At 38.3% G+C, this 25094-nt stretch overlaps 1 protein-coding gene across 5 annotated transcripts in view; it reads left to right on the plus strand.

Moving 5' to 3' along the window:
- LOC114649020 (sentrin-specific protease 3-like) overlaps positions 1–20700 on the plus strand; it is a 65857-nt gene extending 45157 nt beyond the window's left edge. For all 5 annotated transcript variants that reach the window (XM_028798428.2, XM_051925233.1, XM_028798427.2 and 2 more), the window contains exons 9-12: positions 17114–17251; positions 17619–17702; positions 18724–18774; positions 20068–20700. In XM_028798428.2, the coding sequence (XP_028654261.1) occupies positions 17114–17251; positions 17619–17702; positions 18724–18774; positions 20068–20178 (384 nt within the window). In that variant the 3' untranslated portion in view covers positions 20179–20700. The remainder of the gene's footprint in view (positions 1–17113; positions 17252–17618; positions 17703–18723; positions 18775–20067) is intronic.
- The last annotated feature ends 4394 nt before the right edge of the window (positions 20701–25094 follow it).

Raw genomic sequence — 25094 nt, forward strand, 5'->3', positions numbered from 1 at the left:
TATATCCTATTTGTAGCCTAGAGACCAAAACTGCAAACGGTTCTCCTACACTGTATATAAAATAAAAAAAAAAAAAGTTAAATTTACGGTAAAGTACTGGCAGCTGGTACTTGAGGAAAACTTTTTTCATTTTCATACCACAAAAAAAAAAAAAGCTTTCTGTGATGCATCCCACACCAGTGCAGTGTGAATGCTTTCTTTTTTCCATTATGTCATGGTACACTAAACAAGCAGTTAGTGAGATGAGCCTCTGTTCTGTTTGCAAGGTCCAAAATACACACTGTTTCTGTTTCCTTGTGGGTGCATTGAATTTGTTGTATTATCGAGTGACCGCTCATTGGTGGTTGTTTTACTTGCACAGAGCCCGCCCCTGTGATTTTTAGATAAAGTGAAACTGGTTAGATTTTTGTTAGGTCGTACCACAGGCTGGTTGCTTGCTGGGGATGTTATACTACACGACCAGTTAAGGGAACATGCTCCAACATTCCCAACTCTCTTAAGATTATGTAAACATAGTCTGCAACTGCAAATCATGTAGTGTGACAAGGATGTAAGGAGAGGTATTTTCCCCAACCCAGATCATTATTAAAGAATTTAGTTCCTTTCAACCAGAGTGTTACCGTGCATCAGTGCAGATAAACAGGTGGTTCCATAACCAAATTGAAAAATGTAAAAGCCTGTGGTACTGTTTTTGAGGCAGCTGTTAATAAGACAACAAAGCTTTCATTGCTAATTTCTACAGTCTAGCCTTGATCAACAGTAGCGTTTTTTTTTTTTTTTTTTTTTTGAACACTTTGCATCCCTATGAAATAAGATGGATCCTGCTTTTTTTTTTTTTTTAATCCATATCTAAGTTTCTCAATGCCCACTTCAAATGTCTCTCAATAACAGTATGTTTAGCTGCCAGTTTCCAAGTTTAGTTTGGAAAGTCAGTTGTCCCACCTCTTCTCTCCCCCCCCATTTCCCCCCCCCTTTATAGTCAAGAACATCATTTGGTTTGAGGTTCATTGTTTTCAAATCATTTAGTGCAGCTTCCTGTCATGTCTTGTTTGTCCTTCATCTTGATAAAGCTCCTTGCTTAATAATTTCCAGCATTTTTCTTCACATGTACAAACCACCTTAACCCATTTCTCTTCAGCACAACATCTGTTGCCTCCACAAGTCTTTCTCTTGGCATTTGTTTTCTTCTCACTCTGAGAGACTCTATACATCCATCTGGCCGTTCTTTCCAGTGTTGCTTCACGTTCATCATCCATGTCTCACTTCCTCCAGAGCATACTACTCCTCACACAGTTTTTATAAACTTTATCCTTTTATCTCAGAGACACTCCTTTAGAAGAGTGTGTGACAGCTTCTGGAACTTCTTCCATACACCTCTCACCCTGGCTGTCAGTGCTGTGCCCGCACCTCTGTCTGCATTCAACATGTCACCTAAGTAAGTGCAACTTCTCTACTTTCTCCAAAATAACTCCATTGCCAATATCTACATTTACACTTTATACGTCCGCTTTCTGCAGCCCTGCACAGCTATTTCTATAAAAAAAAAAAAAAAAAGTTTGTAAACAATGTGATTATTTACATGTAACCACCCCCATGGAAATCCCATAGACTTTTGTGGTTACCTTCTCCATCACAATCCTGAAAGCAACAGACTTGGAACAAATCTCTGGTGCAGGCCTCCTACACCTGAAAACTCATTTTCTCCATCATTCTTTATAGTATTCTGACTTTTCCTCATTTGTCATCTCCACTTTATCTGTTCTACCTCAATTTTTTCTCGTATCTCGCCAGATTTCTACTGTTTTCAATCACACACTTTCTGGTGAGGTTACAAATGACAAGCAGAAAGGGTTTGTATGAAAGCGCATAGTTTTTGTGTCCGTCCCCATTGTCAGAACAGTGACCTATGGATTTGAGTGAAGAATAAATTATATTTCTTTGAGTGTTACAGTTGGAGTCCTCACATAACACTGATACTTTGTACATTTTTTTTTTTCATTAGGAATGTCAAGTTACTGCCATTCCTTGACTTTTTCATAAATAGCTGCACTGTAAATGCCTATGCTACTGTAAAAGTCAATGCAGATAAACATTATTTTTTTTAACTGATGATATTTTGACACCATTTTGAAATGAGAAGCCTGCTCAGTACCTGTAAAAGTTGACAAAAAAAAGTGGTAAAGGAGGCAGCTACCAATAAAATCTAGACTTGGCTTTAGGTGGGAAGATACATGTGTAACAAAATGTTAGTTTTATGCACCTTTGGCTTTACATGAGTGGAGCTCCCCTTAAAAAAAAATTACAGGAATCTATATTGACTGTTGATGCCAAATGGTTTGTGATTAACCAACTTCCGAGTTGCTATTTACATACATATACCAAGCAATATGTGAATATGGCAGTGAATTTTTAACTATATATAGAGTAAAATATTAGTTTCTACTTTATTTGCCCAGCAGAAGGAAAAGTGTTTTGCCTTTCACAAATACTAATGTGGTTTTATGCCAAGCAGCAGTGTAACTCTGGAAACTGACAAACAGTGCATTGTGCTTAGAAATTATTTATGCAAACTGTTATTTCATATTTGGCTGTCTATTGTTTTGGGGGCATGGCAGTAGGGATGTGCTATCATTATGCCTAGCTGAAGTTTCATTAGTGAGAACAAAAGAATACATCCTAACATTGGTGATTATAGAACCTAAGAGTATGGCAAGACTTCAGAATTGCTGTCCATTACAATTGTCTGTCTAGGTCAACACATAATTAGAGTAATTTTGCAGTATTGCTCCATCACCACTACTACTTTTGCTTGTACCCATTTAGGGGTTGCCAGAGCAGATCATCCATCTCCATCTATCCCCATCCTTTGCATCATTTTCTGCCACACCTACTGCCTTCATGTTGTCCTTCACCATATAGCTCCTCTTTGGACTTCTGTTTTCCACTTGCCTGGCAGTTTCATCTTCAACATTCTTTTCCTGATGTATCCCCCATCTCTCCTCTGCATGTTCCCAGACCATCTCAGTCTATTCTCCATCACTTAGTTACTAAACTGTCATACCTGTGTTGTCCCTCTAATATGCTAATTTCTAATCTTGTCTACCCTTCTTATAGGGGGATAACGTAGCACCTTCAGCTCTACTTCTAGCTCTGCCTCCTGTCTTTTTGTCAGTGCAGTTGTCTCCAAACCATACAACATAGCTGGTCATGCTACCATTTTATAGACCTTCCCTTTCACTTTTGCAGTTACTCTATCACAAATCACTCCTGTCATGCTTCTTCACCTCTGTGCTGCACCTTCCTTTGTTTTGCACTGCTGAACCCAAGTATTTAGCGTACCTTCACCACTTATGCTCCTCGTTTCACACCCTTTCAACTCCTTCCCTCAGTTATGTACATGTACTCGGTCTTACTCCTACTGACTTTAATTTCCCTTCTGTCCAATGTGTATCTCGACCTCTCCAGGTTCACATTAACCTGCTGTCTACTCTCACTACAAATCACGATGTCATCTGCGAACATTATAGTCCATGGAGATACCTGTCTCACCTCCTCTGTGAACTTGTCCATCACCATTGCAAACAGGAAAATGCTCAAACCTGATCCTTGATGTAATCCTATTTTCTCACCTTCAACTAGGCTGTCATTTCAACCTCACACCTCAGTGCAGTCATACTGTCCTCATACGTATCCTGTACCACCCTTGCATACTTTTCTGATACTCCCAGCTTCCTCATACGGTACAACAATAATATATTTTTGTATAGCCTAAAATCACACAAGGAGTGCTGCAGTGGGCTTTAACAGGCCCTGTCTTTTGATAGCCCTCCAGCCTTGACTCCCTAAGAAGACATGGAGAAAATCCCAAAAATATCTTGTAGGGAAAAAATGGAAGAAATCTTGGGAAAGGCAATTCAGAGAGAGACCCCTTTCCAAATAGACTGGGTGTCAAACCATGGAATAAATAAAATATAATGAACAAAGCAGAACACAGGTAATCCTCATCACAGATGTAGATGACCGATCTATTATTGCCACCTCAGAAATACAGTACAATAATAGTGCAAACTGCAAAACAAAATGCAATAGTAGATTATATCACATTTGAGGATTTAAATTTGTTCAGAGTCCTGGAGACCTTGGCCAGCAAGCTGCCTCCCATCCTACTGGCTATTCCACAGCTTAGTCCACGCCGGGCCGGCCAATCTGAAGAAAGGACCCTTCTACCTGAAAATTCCAGTGCTGACATTTCCAAAGGCAGGCAAACAACTTGTCATTAGAGCATTGGCACCAAGTGCCATATGCGAGTACCAAGAAGAGAAACAGAGTAGGTGAGTGTTAGTAACAAATTATAAATATCATATTACTTGTGCTTTATTACTAATAACTAACAGATATGCAGTATGTACAGTTAATCAGCAGCTCTAGTCTGGGTATGCTAAACTGAAATAGTGAATCTTCAGCCTGGATTTAAAAGCCGAGACTTAAGAGGCACCTCTAACAGTAGCAGGCAGACCATTCCACATCTTCAGGGCCCTGTAACTGAAAGCTTGACCTCCCACTGTTACTTTATTAATCCTTGGACTCCTAAGCCGATCAGCATCTTGAAATCTTAGTGAGCTACGGTTTGTAAGTAATGATAAGTAGAATTTTTAAAGTTAAGACTTCTTGTTCTGTTACAATATTAACATTTCTAAAGTGTTGAATGCAAGGCGATACAGTTGTTTGCCAGGCTAATATGCAGCTTACATTGTGATGTTGAGATCTGTAATCATAAATTTTTAATTTTCTCGTTAAAGTAGTTCATAAAGTCTATGTTGGTATTTTGTATTGTAGTTCTGAATTCTCATTTGTTAAAGTAGCCACTGCTCTAAACAGTATACAAGATTTATTATCTATTATTTTAGAGTAGTAGTCTGGGCAAAAGTTAGAGAGCTTTTTTATATTTTTTTACACTCTCCGCCCATGTAATTTCATCTACATTCCAGTTTTTCACAATGTAATTTAAGAGCTCGAGTACTCTCATTAAACCAGGGTGAGTTTCTTTTGATTTGATCATTTTTGTTTTAAGCTAAACCACTGCATTCAGATCATCTCTCAAGGTCATATTAAAATTTGATGTTAGCTGATTTAATTTGTTTTCCACACTTACACTTCCCTTACTCAAGGTATCTGTAATTCTGCTTCAGAATTTATAATCTACATGTTGAACTCTGTTTTAAACTGTGAGAGTATTGGTAAGGGCAGAGCCAAATCGAAAATAATTAAGTAGTGATCAGTAATGTTTACATTTTGAATTTCAGCTCTAAGTTATAATTAAATTTAATGTGTTGTTATGATCATGAGTTGGACCTTTAACAACCTGTCAAAATCCAACTGAATTTAACAAATAATGAAAACATTTGCTAAAAATGTCAGTTTCCACATCAGTATGTACATTAAAATTCCCCCATCAACACTACACAATCATGATTTATAGTTAAATCAGATAACAGGTTGCCAAATTCAGTCATGAACAATGAATATGGCCCTTGTGGTCTGTAAAGTAGCGCTACAATTGTGCTGGAATCTGTTTCAATACAGGTAAAATTCTGTTGCAACGAACTGCCAGAGACCTAAAAAATTTTGTTGGAATGAAAATTTCATAGTAATGAGATTCTGTATTTGTCACTATATCGCTTTATCTTGCGTCCAAGCGTTTGCAATCATTTCAGTAGCTTCTTTCACGTTAATGTTAATCTCCTCCTGACTACAAGTTATGCTGATGAGAGTTTTTCTCAGCATTTCCTTACGATAATACACTTTCAGGGTGAAAATGATGCCCAAATCCAATGGCTGAAGCACTGCTGTGCAATTGGGTGGGTGGAATTCAACACAAACATTATCTAAATGTGGAAGCCTGTTGTGGGCAGCACAGTTATCAATCAGAAGCCGAATCATCCTTTTCTTCTTCATATTATGAGGTTTCTGAACTCTTTTGGGACCCCCCCACCTCCAAACCCCCAACAGGACAACACACTGAAGTGTGTACCGAAGCGCGATTGCCACATCTGTGGAAGATTGTTTGTCCATTGCCAGGACAGGGCAACAGCAAGTTCACAGCGCTACAGCAAAGCGCCACAGAAGCAAATCCTAAAAGATCGTGGTCGTGCTGTAAGTCCCTGTCTTACACCCCAAAACACAGGACTGAGTCTCAGTACTTTAGCAAAACCAGCTTTATTCAGCCTGCAACGGGAATAGCAGGGTTATTTATTGTAGCGTGATCTACCACTCTCCTATACACAAACGCAGCAGTCAGGCAGGGTTGTGGCTAGGTTAGTGGCCAAGTAATACTGTTCCCTGCATTGTTAGGGCTCATTTATACTTCACGCTCAGAACACATACGCGCCCGCATCATGGCCGCCATGCGTTCTGAGCGTTCATTTGATGCATCCTCTGAGCAGGTCCTCAGAAATTAACGCGACGCGTGCGCGAGTTTCAGTACCTGCAAAAAGTCGGGGGGCGCAGTGTGCTAAAAGTTGGAATGTGACGTCAGAGTCTCTGTTTACTATCTACATGTAACAGAAAGTCACTTTGCGGATCCTATGAGATTGGTGTGCACGCTTTGATATTTGATATATGGTTCGATGTGGTGAAGCAAAATGCCGACATACAGATGTATTCATGGTGCCTTTATATTCAAGCGTCGCATAATACCGATCGTAATGACAAGATAAGTTTTAAAATTCTCACATACCGTCTTCTGTGCCATCTTTTTTTTCTAGGGCTTCCTCTGCTCCTGACAGCAGCGAATCGCCAGCAATGGATCACCACACTGAGCACATTAAATGTATGATATTCCAACTCTCTGCACATTTAGAATCCTTAGATTTATACTTGATAATCACTTTCATGATGAAAAGCATTAAAAGTATGTATATTACATTTTACAGATAAATCGGTAATTTCGTTTAAATAATGAATACTGTTAATAATTACATACATGGGGTGACACAGTGGCGTAGCGTTAGCGCTGCTGTCTTGCAGGGAGTCACGTTGCTGATATTCCCTACCTGGAGTTTACATGTTTTCCTGCTGGGTTTCCTCAGTGTGCTCCAGTTTCCTTCCAAAGATATGCAGATTTGGGGATTTGGTGCCGATAAAATGACACTAGTGCATGTGTGTGCTTGTATTCACCTTGCGATGAACCGAGGCATCGTCCAGGGATTGTTTCTCACTTGTGCCCAATGCTGGCTGGAATGAACACATCCCTGGATTTAATCAATAAACATCCTTTTCAGAGATATTGCGGTAAGGTGTCATCGGAATTTAATGGGTGTTTTAGGCAATTCACAACACAGAGAAGCCGAACATGTTCTCACCGTGATAATATCTCATACTGCCACCTGGCGGATTCCTCCAGATTTACATAAAGTATGCGCGCAAGTATAAACACTACAACGCTTGTGTAGCAGGAGCGTCCGCTGCAGCATGCCTCATGTTGCGTGAAGTATACTGTATCTCCGTTGAGATCTTTTCTGTTTGCTTTGGCAGCAAGCCGCAGCAGAGCTGTGAGCCTGCTGTTGCCCTGACAACAGATAGTCTTCACGGGTGATTGCACTTCGGACCCTCTTCAGCATGTTGTCCAGTTGAGGAGGTCCCAAGAGAGTTTAGAAACTTTACAACAGTGACTTTGCTTTTCCTTGAATTAGTGGCGCATTAATAGGAATGTTTCTTGAACAAGCATCACTGAAACACAACTGCTTTTTCGACGTCTTCAAATGCAGCAGTTCACATACGTTTGCAACCCAAGATTTCTCTTCTTTTTTTGCTCGGCCTTTCAAGAAAGCTGATAGTGTCGATAGCGAAATTCTGAATTCACTGGCAACTTTTTACTTTTTGCTGGAATCTTGAGCAACGAAAATTTCAGTTTTTTTTTTTTTCTAATATAAACCATTGTCGTTTTTCATGTCTGCCATTTCTATAGGAGAGTGACAGTGAGTTAAATTCCAGTGGATGTTTTTCAAATGTTGACGAGCAATAAGCAAAAGGTATCACTGAAAACCACAGAAAACAAAAACCGCAAAAAACCGTACAAGGAAAGTTCAAAGAAAAAATTTTTTTAGAATGTTTGTTTGGGGATGGTTGTGCACAACTGAGCTGCGACCATAGAACTAACTGCTCTGTGGATGATTCATTGAGGCATTTCAAGATCTTTTGGGCACTTTGTTGTATGTTGAATGTATTTCATAGTAACGAGATTTCTATAGACTCGTGTTATATGGGGAAACTGTTGGGACCATAAAAATACTTCATTGTAATGAAAATTTCGTTGTAAAGATATTTGTTGCAATGGAATTTTGCCCTAAAGCATGTGAAGTAGTGCTGGGCAGTATACCGGTTCATACCGAAAGCCGTTTTTTATTTTTGTTATGATATGGATTTTTCTTATACCGCAACACCGTTTTAAATTGCCTAAACGACGTTCGGAACGTGGCGTAGTAGGAAACTGTTCAAGTGGGGACCTTTTTCACTGCTACACACAGCGGTGTTGCGCAGGGGCTCTTTTCCACTGCTACACCGCTAAATAGGTAGTGGTAGTGTAAGTATTGCACGGTGAAAATGGACAGAGAACATTCTGAAACTGAAGCTGTAGCTGACGATAAAGTTGAACATGATGACACAGAAGAACTTTTGCCGAAAAAGGAGTCACTGACGTCCGTTGCCTGGAGATACTTTGGTTTTAAAAGGTCGGATATGGACAATTATGTTCAAATGTGTAAATACTGTTTCTATACTACAGGATAATACTGCAGGCCACGTTGTACTTGTTTTATTTGTTTTCAATACAGTGTAATGTACCTGGGTACTGTGTAATAGTGTGACGACATGTTGACTTTATTCTCGACCTTTCCGCTTTAATCTCGACGCTTATGATGAGAATAAAGTCAACATGTTGACTTTATTCTCGTAATTTGACATTACAGTAGAACATCGTAAACTAAACCATCGTAAAATGAATATTTAATTTACTAGATTTTTCTCAAACCCCGTCATAAGTTATATAGCACATTAAATGCTTTGCGTTACCCGTGTTCCCCAAGCCATGTTAAATCGGTTTGTGCTTCTTAAACTGACTTCCTCACATACTGATGAGGTGCCGGCAGCGATCGCTGCACAGAATACATTCACTTCATGATATTCCTGCTCCCTGAACATTTAGAATGCTAAGATAAATACTTGATATAATTTTCATGATGAAATGCATTAAAGTATGTATTAATCATGTCGGGGCATGGCGGTGTGGAGGTTGCACTACTGCATCGCAGCAAGGGTGTCTCGGGTGTACCCTGCCTTGCATTTGCATGTTTTTCTTGTGGGTTTACTCGGCGTGCTTCAGTTTCCTTTCAAAGTCATGTAGGATGTGGGGTTTTGTTATGCTACATTGACCCTGCTAGTGTATGTTTTGCTCATATTCACCCTGTGATGTGCTGGCGACTCGTTCAGGGATGGGCGCAACCCTGAATGGATGGCATAATTAAACATGTATAACGAAGATATTTTTAAAGTTCTGAACACTCCATGGACTAAGTTTATAACTAGTTTTAATTTCACAAAGACGTTTATCGTGTGGTGATTGGTTATGTGGAGAAAGATGAAGGAAGGATAGAAACTGGGGTTTTGGTATGTCAGATAGAGACCGCACGCGTGCAATAAAGAGAGCCCGCTCAGAAGAACATCCATTGAATTCTGTGTTTGTGTCTCCGACCACCAGATCACAAACCCAACATTTACACAATATTTAAGTTAAACCTGTGCAATACCCATTCATACATCCAGTTTTTTTGGAGCCTCGTCACACCTGCCATAAAGTTCTCTATACTGAACATACACCTGAGGACCCCTTACTGCGAGGGAGCAGCACTACTGCCTCAGTACCGTGCATGTTTAATACCTGCTTTAATGCATTTCATCATGAAAATGATATCAAGTATTTATCTTAGCATTCTAAATTTTCAGAGAGCAGGAATATCATGAAGTGAATGGCGGAGTGGTGGCTCTGAGGCTAGGGATCTGCACTGGCAATCGGAAGGTTGCTGGTTCGAATCCCGTAAATGCCAAAAGGGACTCTGCTCTGTTGGGCCCTTAAGCAAGGCCCTTAACCTGCAATTGCTAAGCGCTTTGAGTAGTGCAAAAAGCGCTATATAAATGCAAAAAATTATTATTATTATTATGCGGTGATCGCTGTTTCTTCTTAGTGCGGAGGAAGTCAGTTTAAGAAGCGTAATGATTAACAACTGGGTCGGGGAACACTTAACACAAAGTATTTAATGTGCTGCATTAACTTATGATGGGGTTTGAGAAAATCTAGTAAATTAAACATTGATTTTAGGATGAAGTTTAGTTTATGACATTCTACTTTAATTATAAAATAAGCTATGAGAATAAAGTGGAAATGTCGACTTTATTCTCGACAAATACAGTAATCCCTCGCTATATCGCGCTTCGCCTTTCGCGGCTTCACTCCATCGTGGATTTTATATGTAAGCATATTTAAATATATATCACAGATTTTTTGCTGGTTCGCGGATTTCTGCGGACAATGGGTCTTTTAATTTCTGGTACATGCTTCCTCAGTTGGTTTGCCCAGTTGATTTCATACAAGGGACACTATTGGCAGATGGCTGAAAAGCTACCCAACTTACTTCTCTCTCTCTCTCTCTCTCTCTCTCTCTCTCTCTCTGACATTCTCTGATCCTGACGTAGGGGGTGTGAGCAGGGGGTCTGTTCGCACACCTAGACGATACGGACGCTCGTCTAAAAATGCTGAAAGATTATCTTCACGTTGCTCCCTTCTGTGCAGCTGCTTCGTGAAGTGACATGCTGCACGGAAGCACGAAGGGCACGTATTGATTTTTGATTGTTTGTTTTTATCTCTCTCTCTCTCTCTCTCTCTCTCTCTCTGTCTCTCTGTCTCTCTCTCTCTGTCTCTGTCTCTCTGTCTCTGTCTCTGCTCCTGACGGAGGTGGTGTAAGCTGCCGCCTTCAACAGCTTTGTGCTGCGGTGCTTCACATACTTAAAAGCCAAACAGCCCTATTGATTTGTTTGCTTTTCTCTCTCTCTCTCTCTCTCTCTGACATTATCTGCTCCTGATGCGCACTCCTTTGAAGAGGAAGATATGTTTGCATTCTTTTAATTGTGAGACGGAACTGTCATCTCTGTCTTGTCATGGAGCACAGTTTAAACTTTTGAAAAAGAGACAAATGTTTGTTTGCAGTGTTTGAATAAAGTTCCTGTCTCTCTACAACTTCCTGTGTTTCTGTGCAAATCTGTGACCCAAGCATGACAATATAATAATAACCATATAAACATATGGTTTCTACTTCGCGGATTTTCACCTTTCGCAGGGGGTTCTGGAACGCAACCCCCGCGATGGAGGAGGGAGTACTGTAGTTTGTTTTTTTTCTTCCCTGTGTCTGTATTTTTTTTTTTTTCTTCACCGTGGCCCTAATACGATTCCGTAGGGCTATACCACAAATAGCATTATAAATGCAAGTTAGCTTTATTATTTATGCATATAGCTTAGCTTGAAGCAAGGTCCATATTAATGCAGTTTGCCTAAATGATGGTTCAGTTGGTAAAGATGTCATCACCAAGATTGCACTTGTTTTATTTTATTTTAATTTGGTGAATACTGTGTAATGCACCTGGGCTTTTGAAGCCTTGAAGTAATAGTGCAACTATCAGTAATAATACAATTATTTATTTTATTGTTATTATTTATTAGTTTAAATATTATGCAGTTTAATGATGGTATAGTTGTTTAAAAAGTCACTTTAACGTGTCGGTGGACAGAGATTGTTAACATTAACAGAAAGTGTAGTTGTTTTACAAAATATATTTATTTATTCCTTTTCTAAGACATGTTCAGTGCAATACAACTTTTGACAAGCACTTCTGGATATTTTCCTAAGTCAAAATACCTCTTTGGATGGTTGAAAATATGTTGTCCAAATTATAATTTAAGTTTTTGCAAAATTTGTTAAATAAAAAGGTTCTATATTTTGACTGCATCTGTCATGCAATGTGATTTCCTTCTCTTCATTAGTGCCACCCCCTTGAAAAGTATCACTTTATGGGGCAATGCAAACCTGTATTAATACTTGTGTGCACATTAAAATGTTTTTTTTGTACAATGTACAATGCTCTTGACAGTGGAATAGGTTATTCTTAGCCAGTAATTGCAGTGGAAAATGTGTTTAACATCCACTCATGCATGGGGGAAAAAAATACCGTCAAATACCGTGAAACCGGGATAATTTAGAAAAATACCGTGATATAGAGTTTTGGTCATACCACCCACCCCTAGTATTAATACTTGTGTGTACATTAAAATGTTTTTTTTTTTTTGTTTTTTTTTTTTGTACAATGCTCTTGACAGTGGAATAGGTTGTTCTTAGCCAGTAATTGCAGTGGAAAATGTGTGTTAACATCCACTCATGCATGGGGGAAAAAAATACCGTCGAATTCTTTGAAACCGGGATAATTTAGAAAAATACCGTGATACAGAATTTTGTTCATACTGCCCACCCCTAATGTGAAGTTACCTAAATTTTTTGATGTGATTTGCATTTTGTCACAATGAATTATTCAAAGGTCACCTCCTCAACCAGTATCTCTAGATTTTTAAAGGAATGTATCCATCTGGTGATGCCTCGGGTAGGGAATCAGTGTCAGGTTTTCTAAACCAGGCTTAAATGAAAACCACAAATCAGATTTTATACTTTTATCACTTACCAACAGCTTTTCTTCCAAGAGAGCAAATGTTTAATAAGCATCGTTTAGCACTACATAAATGTTTCTGAGGTGGTGATATATTTTTTTTTGTTTTAATTTTAAATAGGTTACTATTACAGGTGCCTCTGGTGTAGCATCTGGTTTTATCTATGGATCTAATTAGCTTGATTACTTGATAACCAAAAAAACCAAAAATCCTCCACAGCAGGGATTATGGAGGATAGCTACAGGATAGTAACCGGTGGATAAATGACAACCTGTGATTTAAGATCACAAGACTGTGGTCTGGATGATGCTCTCATCAGTCAGCCAGGCAGTTTTTCTGCCATATTTTGAGATTAAACATAAGATCCCCTCCAGTTAGAATGACAACCATCTTTCTTGAAAATACAAGGCCTTTGCCAAAAATCGTCCCAATTGTTCATTAAGGTTGTGCTTTTATTTCCACACCAGGTTTGTAGCCAGTAGTGAAGGAACGAAGTCTGCTATAAATCACATCCCCTCTATATAATCTTGGTAAGGGGCCAAACACGATTAAATTTTAACATTTTGCTTTGGTGCATAGAGATGAACCTTCCCTTTAATACCTCAGATTGATGTAAATAAATATTGTTAGTAACGACCTGCAGCAATAAGGTAGATGCTTCATTAGAATCTGCCCCTGGGAGGCATTTAACATTAACTGTTGCTTTAACCTAGTGTGGAATTCTAACACTTAATTGTTCTCGGGCTTCACAGGCACGCTGCAAAGTGCTGAGAATCTATTCTAGGTCCGAATTGGAGACCTGGGTACCAAGGGACTACGTTTTGGCTTCTTAGACCTCCATCTCACTATTACTTACTCACCCTGTGGCAAAATTGGTGCTGCTAATTTCTGCCACACACTGACTACAGTGGGACCTGGAGCGACGGTAGCTAAATTGTCTTAACAAACCGAGGCAATCCAATTTTCGGTTTGGCTAATTACTATGACGTTTCTAACGCGGTCCTTCAATTTTTTGGTTGTATTTTCACTGAGCAACTCTAAATTAACGAACTTTTGGCAGGTGAAGCTGTCTATATTGCCAGCTGGAAAACCTGGACTATACATGCTGCAGGACACACAACCTATAAATGTGCCCTTGACGGGCAGAGAACAGACACAACTTATGTTCAGCACCGAGTTCATCTTTATCCCCTTTCTGCAGTAGCTTTGGGGTTTTCCGTGTTTAGCTCAATCACTAGGAGAGTGTCGGCTTTTAAGCTTTCACCAATCGCTGGGTGATTGACTTTTCTCTGTTGTTTACTTCTCCTTGTCAGGTGTCCGTTTTACTCCAGTTGAATTTACCTGAGGATCTGAATAGGTTTTGGCTATTCTTTTCTTGCACTTGTAAAATGCTACATGTGTCTGTGAGGTGCTGCTCTCATGCTTTCACTCCTGGTTCTGGAATCTGAAATGGAAAAGTACCATAACTCCACACTTGGCACCCTGTCATAAGCTTTCTCTATGTCCACAAACAAGCAATGCAATTCCTTCAAACCTCTGTACCTCACTACTCAAAATGGTAAATTTGCTGGGGAGCTGGTTTCAAACTCATGACCTCCGGATTATAAGTCGGCAGTTCTAACCACAGCACCACAGAGGCTGTCGTATTGTACTTGCACCTTTTGTGAAGGTGTTTATTTGATATTTGGCCATCAGCTTTCACACAGTATACAGTTCATGTCTACATTTTGTTATTTATTACTAAAACATGAAAAACGTTTGTTTTAATGATGTGTTTACATAGATTGTTGTAAACACAAAACACACATCAAATTATTTCCCCTTACAATACTGGGTACCTCACTCCCAGATAATCAATCAAGGCAAGAACTGGGAGAACTTCTTGCCCGTTCTGAGATGATGGGGGGGATGGTATAGCAGGCTGCTTGCTGCTTGGGCTTATCGACACATTTAGAAGACAAGACGCTGACAGAGAGGTGCGAAGTTTTTTCGCTGGCTCTGGTAATTGTTGTGTTAAACAACCTAGATAACTCTATTGCCATCTCACCTAAACATCTCCATGCCTCCACTGCTATATTGTCCGGGCCAGCTGCTTTTCCACTTTTCATTGCTTCATAGCTTTTGCCTTGCTGATCCCTGGTACTTCATGATTTACTGTCTCCACTTCATTCAACCTACACTTTCTCATTTTCTGTATTCATAAGTCCTTCAAAGTACTCATTCCACTTCTCCCTGCCTGTTAGCAAATTTCCACTTGCATCCTTTATCACTCTGACATGCCGCACATCCTTACCCACTTGGTCCCTCTGTCTGGCTAATCAGTAGAAGTACTTTTCTCCTTTTCTTTGTGTTCAAGAAACACACATAGCTCAGCATTCTTGTTTTCCTTAGCCTTTGCCACCTCTCTCTTCACCTTTTGCCAAATCTCTTTGTGCACTTGTCTTCTTTGTCATATCTGTGGTTATTCCAATTCTTTTTCAGTATCCTCTTCCTCTTTATGCTTTCCTGTACTTCCTCATTCCACCACCATGTCTTCCTTCCTCTATCCAAGTGTCACACCAAGCACCTTCCTAGCTTTCTCCCTTACCACTTCAGCTGTAGTGTTCCAGTCATCTATTATGTTTTCAACACCACCCAGCACCTGTCTCGCTTCTTCTCTGAATTTCACACAATAGTCTTCTTTCAGCTTCAACACCTGGTCCTTGCTCCCATTATCACTCTCTTCCTCTTTTTCACCTTGAAATTCATCCCGCATACCATCAATCAATGCTAGCTACACTATCCTCTGCCACCACCTTACAGTCACTAGTCTCTTTCACATTGCATCTCCTAAATAGGACATAGTTAATCTGTGTGCACCTTCCTCCACTCTTATACTTCACCCTATGTTTCTCCTTCTTAAAATATGTATTCACCATTGCCATTTCTATCCTTTTTGCAAAGTTAACCACTCCTTAATGCCATATGTCCTCATTACTTCCTTATCACCATTGTTCCCTTCGCTAACATGCCCATTAAGATATGCTCTGAATACCACGGTTTCTTCTTTGGGTTTACTCTCCACAATTTCATCCATCTCACTCCAGAAGTCTGCTTTCTCCTCCCTCTCACATCCCGCTTGCTGAGCATATGCACTGACATGTTCATCACCTCCAAAACACTCCTCTAACATATTTTTTTCTTTTACCCCTACCCCATTTCTCTTCCTGCCCACACCATGATAGAACAGTTTGTCCCCACCTCCAATGCTTCTGGCCATACTCACTTTCCACTTGGTCTCCTTTACACAAAACGTCTACCTTTCTCAGCTCTATCATATTAGCCAGCTCACTCCCTTTACCAGTCATAGTTCCATCAATCAAAGTTCTAACTCCACACTCTATCCCTTCATCATCTTCCACTGTCTTCGAGTCAGTTTTCCCCCTTTTGTTTTCCTTTGCCTTTTTTTGCCCAGCAGTAACATAGTTTACACCGATTACCCTGCTGGACAGCAGCATCGGTGGCAGTTGTTAGTAACCCAGCCCTTGACCGATCTGGTATGGATGTAGTTTCTCATCCACATGTTTGATTTGGTACAGGTTTTATTCTAGATGCCCTTCCTAACACAGCCCTCCCCAGTTTACTCAGGCTTGGCACCGGCACGAACTCTGCACTTGCTTGTGCAACCCCAGTAGCAAGGTTAAGTATTGCTCCATCACTGTGGATAAAATTTTTAAAAATTTAGAGTCGTTCATAGTGTTTGCAGGATTTTACAGCTGCCAAAATGATTGCTTCAATGTAAACTCACATACGTCTTGTGAGTTGTCACCCTGTAGGGTGGATTACGTATGGTCTATTACTATGGGTAACATTAAAAAAATTAAGAGTTGTACATAGTGATTATAGGATTTTACAGCTACCAGAGGTAATTCAGTAAATGTTGATCTGAATGATACATATTTAATTGATGCAATTCCTTAATTTGTTTTCTTTCATTCTTGTTGAGAAAGAGATATGGGAACAAGAATATGCAACTCCAAAAGTAAACAGAATTTCCTGACTCAATAATAGTAATTTGAACGGAGTATTTTCTTCACCCCAATAATGCCATCTGTTGACTCTTTTTGACTTTGCATAGGGGCCATGTATCCAGGCCTTACAGAAGGCCTTTGGCTATGTTGACTGCTCCTAATACATCAGGTTGGAGGGTTACTAATGCAAAGTATTGCTTTAAAATTCTTCATTCATGTTAAAAAGCTCTTTATGAAATTTAAATTTTTTTCAGTTTTCATTATACAGTGCAAATATTTCTCCTCCAAATAATATTAAGAACTATTTGGAAAAGATTTTTTTTCCCCCCTCTTGTTCTAGGTGGACATATTTAAAAAAGAACTGCTGTTGATACCCATTCACCTGGAGGTGCATTGGTCTCTAGTCTCTGTGGATGTTACAAAAAGGAGCATTACCTATTTTGACTCTCAACGGACTCTGAATAGACGGTGTCCAAAGGTATTTTATAGTATGGCAACCTTTCTGAAGATTTACCTTTTTTAAAGGGACAACCAAAAAAAATGACCATTGAAATGAACTCTAAATTTTTTTTTGGAAATATGTTTTCGCAGACCTTGGGCCCAGGTTATGTTCTGTTTTTAATTTTGTGGCTTTTATGGCTTTAGCACTATAGTATGTTGTCAAAGCAAGACATTTTGAAATGCAGGATTGCAAACAAGTATTTCAGTGCAACGTTTTAAATATTTACCACGTTAATTCATGTATGTACTGTTTCAGTATTGATGGCAAATGCTTTTGTATAATAACTATCTGTTCAGTGTCTGTTATGCAAAACATTCTTTTCTTTTACTGTCTGTTTTGCTAGCACATTGCCAAGTACCTGCAGGCTGAAGCTGTCAAGAAAGACAAGATAGAATTCTTTGATGGGTGGAAGGGTTACTTTAAAATGGTATGCCAAACTCCTCTTTAATATATTCTGCAGCAACATTAGAATATTATTTGTCATGTATGCTTTTACTTGAATAATTTCTCTATGTTCATATGTTATACCTCCTGTATATTTGTAAGTCTAGCTTATCCATTGCTTTTCATTTTATCCATATACAGTTAGGTCCATAAATATTTGGACAGACAACTTTTTTTTCTAATTTTGGTTCTGTACATTAACACAATGAATTTTAAATGAAACAACTCAGATGCAGTTGAAGTGTAGACTTTCAACTTTAATTCAGTGGGGTGAACAAAACAATTGCATAAAAATGTGAGGCAACTAAAGCATTTTTTTTGACACAATCCCTTCATTTCAGGGGCTCAAAAGATTCTTAAAGCAAGTATGTCAAATTCTCATTTGACTGAGTTCCTACTTGGTGTCAAATTTCAGTATTAGTGACTGGTTTGAAAGTTTGTCCATGATCAACAGTAGGGTTAGAAGCTCTGAAGAGGTTGCTTTCATATTGTGTATGCCATTCATTCTCAAATCTTCTTAGAAACATTAGACCAGCATTCTTCGTTGAATGCATAAGGGGACTTTATTGATATGAATTCCTGCAAAGATTGTTCTAGGATTGTTTTCAATATTTTGGTAAGACATACAGCTGACATTTTATTTTCCTACTGAGCTTAATGATAAGCATGTAAGAAACTGTTGATTTTTGTGCTAAAGCACTTCATTTTCCTTCACTGTTATGTATACTTAATGCACTTGTGTTTTCACCCTACAGTTCAGCAAATTGATGTTAGCTGCTGTATTGATACTGAATTTTCGTGTGTGTCCATTATGTCTTGAATTCCTGCAGGGTTCCACATCTGTCTGATTTTGATAATCATTGTAAGAAAGTGGAAGGGACTGTATTTTAAAAATCTGTTCAGTCTTAAAGTTAATTGCTAGAATTGTGAAAGGCTTAAAAGAGCTATGTTGTTCATCACTAGAAAGTTAAAGAAACAAAATTTGTTCTCCCTCTATTTTGTAGAATGTTGCCAGACAAAACAACGACAGTGACTGTGGAGCATTTGTTTTGCAGGTAGTCAACCTGTTTGTAATGCATGCTTATATATTAATTTATAAAAAATAACTTTTTCAATGTTTTAAGTATAGTTGTATTAGTCATTATAAGTGACACAACCTGTTTAGTATTATCAAAACCACATTTAAAAAAAAAAAAATAAAATATCATGATTACTGCTCAGAAACATTTATGATCTCTGCTAAATATTTGATTAATGACTTTGTTTTTTGGTTCAAGTGTCTTTCAAGGTGAAGTACTATTAAAACATTTGCTTTATTTAAGTAATCACTTAAGAGATTATCATTGTTGTAGAAGAGTAGTAACAGAATACTGATTAAAAGTTGTATTTTATACATAACGTTTTTGTGGTTTATTAAATTGAATGAGATCAAATTAAACTAGGTTGGGGTAGATGGAGCAGGTATTTCTATGGCTCTTTTTCGCTTTTGCATCTGTAAAAGTTGCTTGCAAATGCTTCAGCTCCAAGCGTCCTGTCTGTGCCTTTATGTGCAGAAAACCATTATGCATTCTGGATATAATATCTCCTCTGGCAGATTGTCATCTGGCCACACCCAGAATTTAACTCTCCTTTGAATAAATTAGGATTATAAAACCTGGAAGCTGTGATCCACAAATTATTTTGGCACTTCTCTGGCACTATAGTTCTAATCTACTGCACTGTATTAGCTGAGCCAGTTATTTACCCGAATGTCCAGTGTTTTAATATTTCCAAAAGCAAATATTCGCAGTTTCTGCTTACGCTGTGACTCTGAGTCAAATGAACTGTCTACTAATGTCTTTATCTGTAATATAAAGTCCTTTGGTAGGATATTCAACATTTCTATCTGTTAATCTGTCTCTTGTAGTGCCTTTTCTAGCTATTTGTTTATCTTAATAGTGCATTCTCCATCTGTCCATTTTCCAGAGTAAACTGAAAATGTTTTCTTTAAGTGCAGCTTTAAATATGTCAAGTGCAAATTCAACTGCACAGCTTCTACACAACAGACACAATTTCAAAGGTATGAAATACCTTTGGAGATGTGCCAGTGTTTTATAAATGCATATTGATACCTAAATAAAATCCCATTTCCCTTCGGGGAGAGATTTTGCTACTTCATAAGAATAATACATTGATACATGAAAAGTAAACCCTCTTGTTCAACAGTGTACATAAAGATGGTGATGCAATAATAGTAATAGTTATTAAAACACTTAAAAAAAAAAAAATTACATAACCTGGGTAATCTGGTAAAGAAAATTGAGGTTTTGACAGGAATACTAAGTTTCTTTTTTCCTTCCAATTCTTAGTACTGCAAGTGTCTAGCATTGGCCCAGCCATTCAGCTTCACCCAGCAAGACATGCCCAAACTACGAAGACAGATCTACAAAGAACTGTGTCATTGTAAATTAACGCTGTGAACAACAATACAGCTTCTTACCAACACCTGCAGCCTGAGGCAAAGTTTCAAAGACTTTTTTTCTGTTTCTTTATGTCACACTGTACTTTATTTTATTATTTTTTTTTTTTTTTTTTTTTTTTCTCCTTTCGTTTCTTGAACCCTGAAGTAATGACTTGGACACTAACAGAGTTGTAGGATATCATGCAACAGCCGACAAAGTGACAGTTTAACTGGACCTTAACTTGGGGTTAACTTTTGCATGGAGGGCTGTAGGACAATTCACTTTCATCTGGGACGATGGTAGACTTTGTTTTTCCTCTCGGGCAGGAGCAAAGTGATGTTTCATAAGCTCAATTGAAGGAATATACAGTTGTTAGAATCATTTTGGTTTCCTAGTTTTTGTACTTAAACATTTTTCTCTATTGCCATATGCATTTAATTTAAATGTTTCTGGAAAATGTTAAAACTTTAAAGTGTTTTATATATGAAAAAGTGGGATGAATAAAAGTGGAAAAATATGGACCATTTATTTCTGGAATGTTTCATCTTTGGAAAGCAAATATAAATGATAATGTAAAAATCCATATTCTGACACATGTAATCATGAATTAGTTTTTAAAAATGGTCTCGATCACATTTTTGTGCATGGGCTACATTTTAATAATATATGCTTTTTTTGTGGTGGCAAGTTGCTCATTTTCTGCTCTATTATAGTATTGTGCCTTCATGTGGCAAGTGTATTGCTATTAATATTTGATTTTAGAATGCATTTGAAATAACAAAGTTCTTATCTTTTTACTTAAGAAATGGAGGATGAGGAATCTCTGCGGAATGGTTCTTGGCTACAGTGTCCAGGGATTATGGCTGAGATCCATCCTTTTGATTTATGTGTTTACTGTGTTTCAGTCTGTTAGCTCCTTCCCTTTTAAAGACAATGTGATGTGGTAATCAGTCTCTGCTAGATTATCACGGTGTCTTCTCGATCTACTGAATGTGTGTGTTCATGACCTACCTTTCTTTTATTGTGTGGTGCTCTTGCAGATAATTTGCATGGTATATAAAGGATTGAAGTAAAGATGTCCTCAACCTCCATCCAGTGTATCAAATAAATAAAAGTGACTTTTCACTCCAGCCTTCTAATCAGAATGGACAAATAGGTATTGGGAACCAAGGTTATTATAGTTTTGCCTTTTTTATATTAGTTTTTATTTCTATATTTTTTCTGACCTTTACTTGGAAATTCAGTTTTGTTTTAGTTTTACTTCATCATGTATCCATCCATCCATTATCCAACCTGCTATATCCTAACTACAGGGTCACAGGGGTCTGCTAGAGCCAATCCCAGCCAACACAGGGCGCAAGACAGAAAACAAACCCCGGGCAGGGCGCCAGCCCACCGCAGCCTTAATCATGTATTTTAGTTTTAATTTGATTTTATTTCACAAAGACATTTCTATTTTTATATCTATTAGTTTCAGTTTTATTAATTATGGTATGGTTAAAGAGCTACTATGGAGTTTAGTTTTGTGCCACAATCAGACAGAACTGTGCACTTAATGGTTTAGGATATGAGTTTAAAAGCTTACTACACTACATTGTTTACTATCTGGTTTTGTTTTTGTCTGGTAAAAACAAGAATAATCAAAACCAGATACTGAATATGAACAATTTTATACAATTTTTAAAAATGTCTTTTGCGCTGAATAAATGTGCGCTGATTGTTAGCACTTTTTCCTTTTATTGCCAATTTGTAAATTTAGGTGAATTTTAAGGTTTATGAGGGGTGTGTTTTTTTTTTAGAACTCTTAAATGTCTATCACACAACATAACCTGCTCCAAGACAATGACCTTACAACTCATGCCTTCAATATTGCATTCAATAATCTCCCATACTGGGCTTTTTATTTTCTACCAGCCATACTGACCTCTGATTTAATCTCAGGCACATACAATTTATAGATAGAATTTTCCCACCTGTAGGCCTGAAAAGATGTAAAAAAAAATCAGAAAACCGATTACATTGGAATCTCGGGTCTCGTTCCAAAACTCTGGTTGCAACCCGATTTGGTCATGACCCGAAGTAATTTCCCCCATAGGATTGTATACACCACAAATTCCCCTGGAACTGCTTCAGCCACTCAACCACCACGCCCCCTCGCTAAGCTGCAAGAGTGGCGATTATTTATTTAAAACTGGCCTCTGTGCTATAGCGGGTTCACAGCTCACGTCAAAAGTCCCTCTGCACGATGCACGTCAGACCGAGAACAATGTACTGTACAGGGAGAGACTGAACACATGCATAAATCACCAGCGCGTACGAACCGGAAGGGAAATGAAATACTGTAGAGCACAAAGAGTTCAGAGCGAATGCACAGGGAGAGACTGAACACGTGCGGAAATCCTCGGCATGTACAAACCGGAAGGTAAACTGGCTTGTTCGTCACCCAAGTGTGTGATCATGAACAGATGCAAAAGTTTGGCGAACTTTTTGGTCGTAACCCGATTTGTACGTGTTCCGAGACGTTCGTGACCCGAGGTTCCACTGTATATTGTGTTCTGACAAGTGTGATCATGAAAATCACAGGGGCTTAGGAAGAACAGGGCTCTTAGTCTCAAATCAGTATGCAGACCCCACCTAGCTATACTGAGGGAAACGAAGAAAAACAAACATTTAGTGTCAAGGTTGGGTGTGGTGAGACTTGAATAGCCCATCATAAGAACACCCTTAATAAGCAGAGTAGGAGCAGGCAATAGGAGTGTAGACAGCCACAAAACAACAGAGACAGCAACGGAGATTAAGAACAATATATTGTATACATTATCTAAACCTGTTTATCCAGAGCAGAATGGCAAGAAACCTGGAGCCTGCCGCAGCAGGTTTAGATGCAAGGCAGGAAAAATCCCTGGTATGCAATATGTATGATATGGCTGATGTTAAGAACAAAAAATATGATTTTTTTCAACTATCTATTTTTAGAGAGAGAGAGAGAGAAAAATTAAATAATGGGGTACGAATATTTTAAAGCATAATTCTTCTACTGGATTATTTTCACAAGAGCTGTGAATATAAACTAAAAGATAATAAATATAGAATAAATACAAAAACACATTAGTATGTTTAGTTTTTCACAAGTTGGCAGACTCTCTGAACCTACCTACCTGTAGTTCAGTAGAGACATTGCAAACTGAGGAGTTTTACAAAGTTTGTATCATTTTGTTGATTTGCTTTATATAAAAAAAAAAAAAAAAAAAAGTGATTGGTCAGTAACAATATGCTGATCATGTATGATGACCTAGTCAGTCTCTCAATCAGTGCCGCTTTATTTTCAGAAAGGATTTCTACTGTGTGACGTGGCAGATGAATTATTGTCCACAAAATGCAGACACCTGAAAAATAAACTGAAACATTACTCGTGGTTTTTCTGGCCATACAGTAAAGGTTTTCTTGTCCAGTACATTCTGATTTTAGGTGTTTAAATTACATCTTGATATACAACAAGTGCAAAGAAAGGCAGCACAGTAAATCGCTTTCTATTTCATGTGCTTAACGTGCCCGTAGTCTGCTCGCTCTGTCACCGCAAATGTTGTGTGAACACCGCCTTCCGTCACCTCCCCACCTTTCACTGGATGAATAAATCCGGGTGGCTCGTGGTGGATTACTTTCTGTTTTAGAGTTAAAAGTTACAAAGGTTAAATACTAATGGCCTGAATATTCATTCAAAAACGAAAACTAAAAATATTTTTAGTAAATTTTATTTCTGTTAGTCTTTCCAGCTACTTTAATAGTTTACTTTTAGTTTTTCATTTCGGCCTTGTTAATTATTTTGTTTCAATTTATGAAAATGTTTCTTTAATAATAGTTTCAGTTTTGATTTTTAGTTTTCGTTACCTGTAATAACCAAGAAAAGACAAATGTTCCCAACAAGATTAAGTGATTTGAAAGCCTTTGGGGAAAGTGATAAAACACCAGTGGAAACCAAGTCAGTTACTGGTAAGTGTAAATAATGGACATAAGAGACAGATCTAGGTGAGTGAGCAATCACACATACCCTGTGATTAAAGATAACATTAATCTTCATATGTAAAATCTGGTTAGAAGTAGCAGAAAAAGATACTAGATGCCTTATGGGATGTGGTGCTTTAGATTTCTCACCACTTGCTTCTTCACGTGTCTGTCTGGTGCAGTGTCCCCTTAAAGTTCCCAAGTTATTTGACATTCAACAGTTTAGATGTGACATTTGATGAAATTTGTTTCTGTTGCCTGATAGCTTTACCTTTGACTGACAATAAGGCAGCCAGGTGTGGTTTAACCATTTAAAGAAACAATGCAAGAAGAAACTACTGTGTGCAATATTAACAATTTAGCAAAAATAACAAGTTAACATAATGTAAAAGCAGCCTAAATTATACACAGCATGCCACACTCTATGCTTAAACATAAAAAACAATTTTCTCTAAGATTACTGTGGTGAAATATAAACTAATGTTAATTTTGGTCCATCTCCCAATTTGCTGAACCCACTTCTTTTATATTCCTAAAACTACAGCCTATCATAGTAGCACTACATGGTATCTGGAATGGTGTGCCAGTTTATTGAAGGATACGTTCATACTTACAACATTTATTCATTTTTCTTATACTTTCTTCTTACCACACAACTTTGCAGTAGGAAAGTGAGCAGCCACCTTTATAGGGATGGCTGGGTGAGACATGAAATCAGTCTCATGCAGCCTTCTGGAGAAGCCTCCCTTTAAGAACATAAGCATCTCTTTAGCGAATTTGAAATGTCTCCATGTGCTTAGTGATTTGCCCAAGCGAGAGCCGTAAAGGAGCCTTACCAAGTGTGATAGAAAAACTTAGTTTTTAGCTACTTGGGCGGAAAGCCAGTGGGGACCTGGTCACCTAGACAGGAGTAATGGGAAGGCATTTTGGAC

The sequence above is a fragment of the Erpetoichthys calabaricus genome, chromosome 3, assembly GCF_900747795.2.
Source record: "Erpetoichthys calabaricus chromosome 3, fErpCal1.3, whole genome shotgun sequence".
In the NCBI taxonomy this organism is placed as follows: domain Eukaryota; kingdom Metazoa; phylum Chordata; class Cladistia; order Polypteriformes; family Polypteridae; genus Erpetoichthys; species Erpetoichthys calabaricus.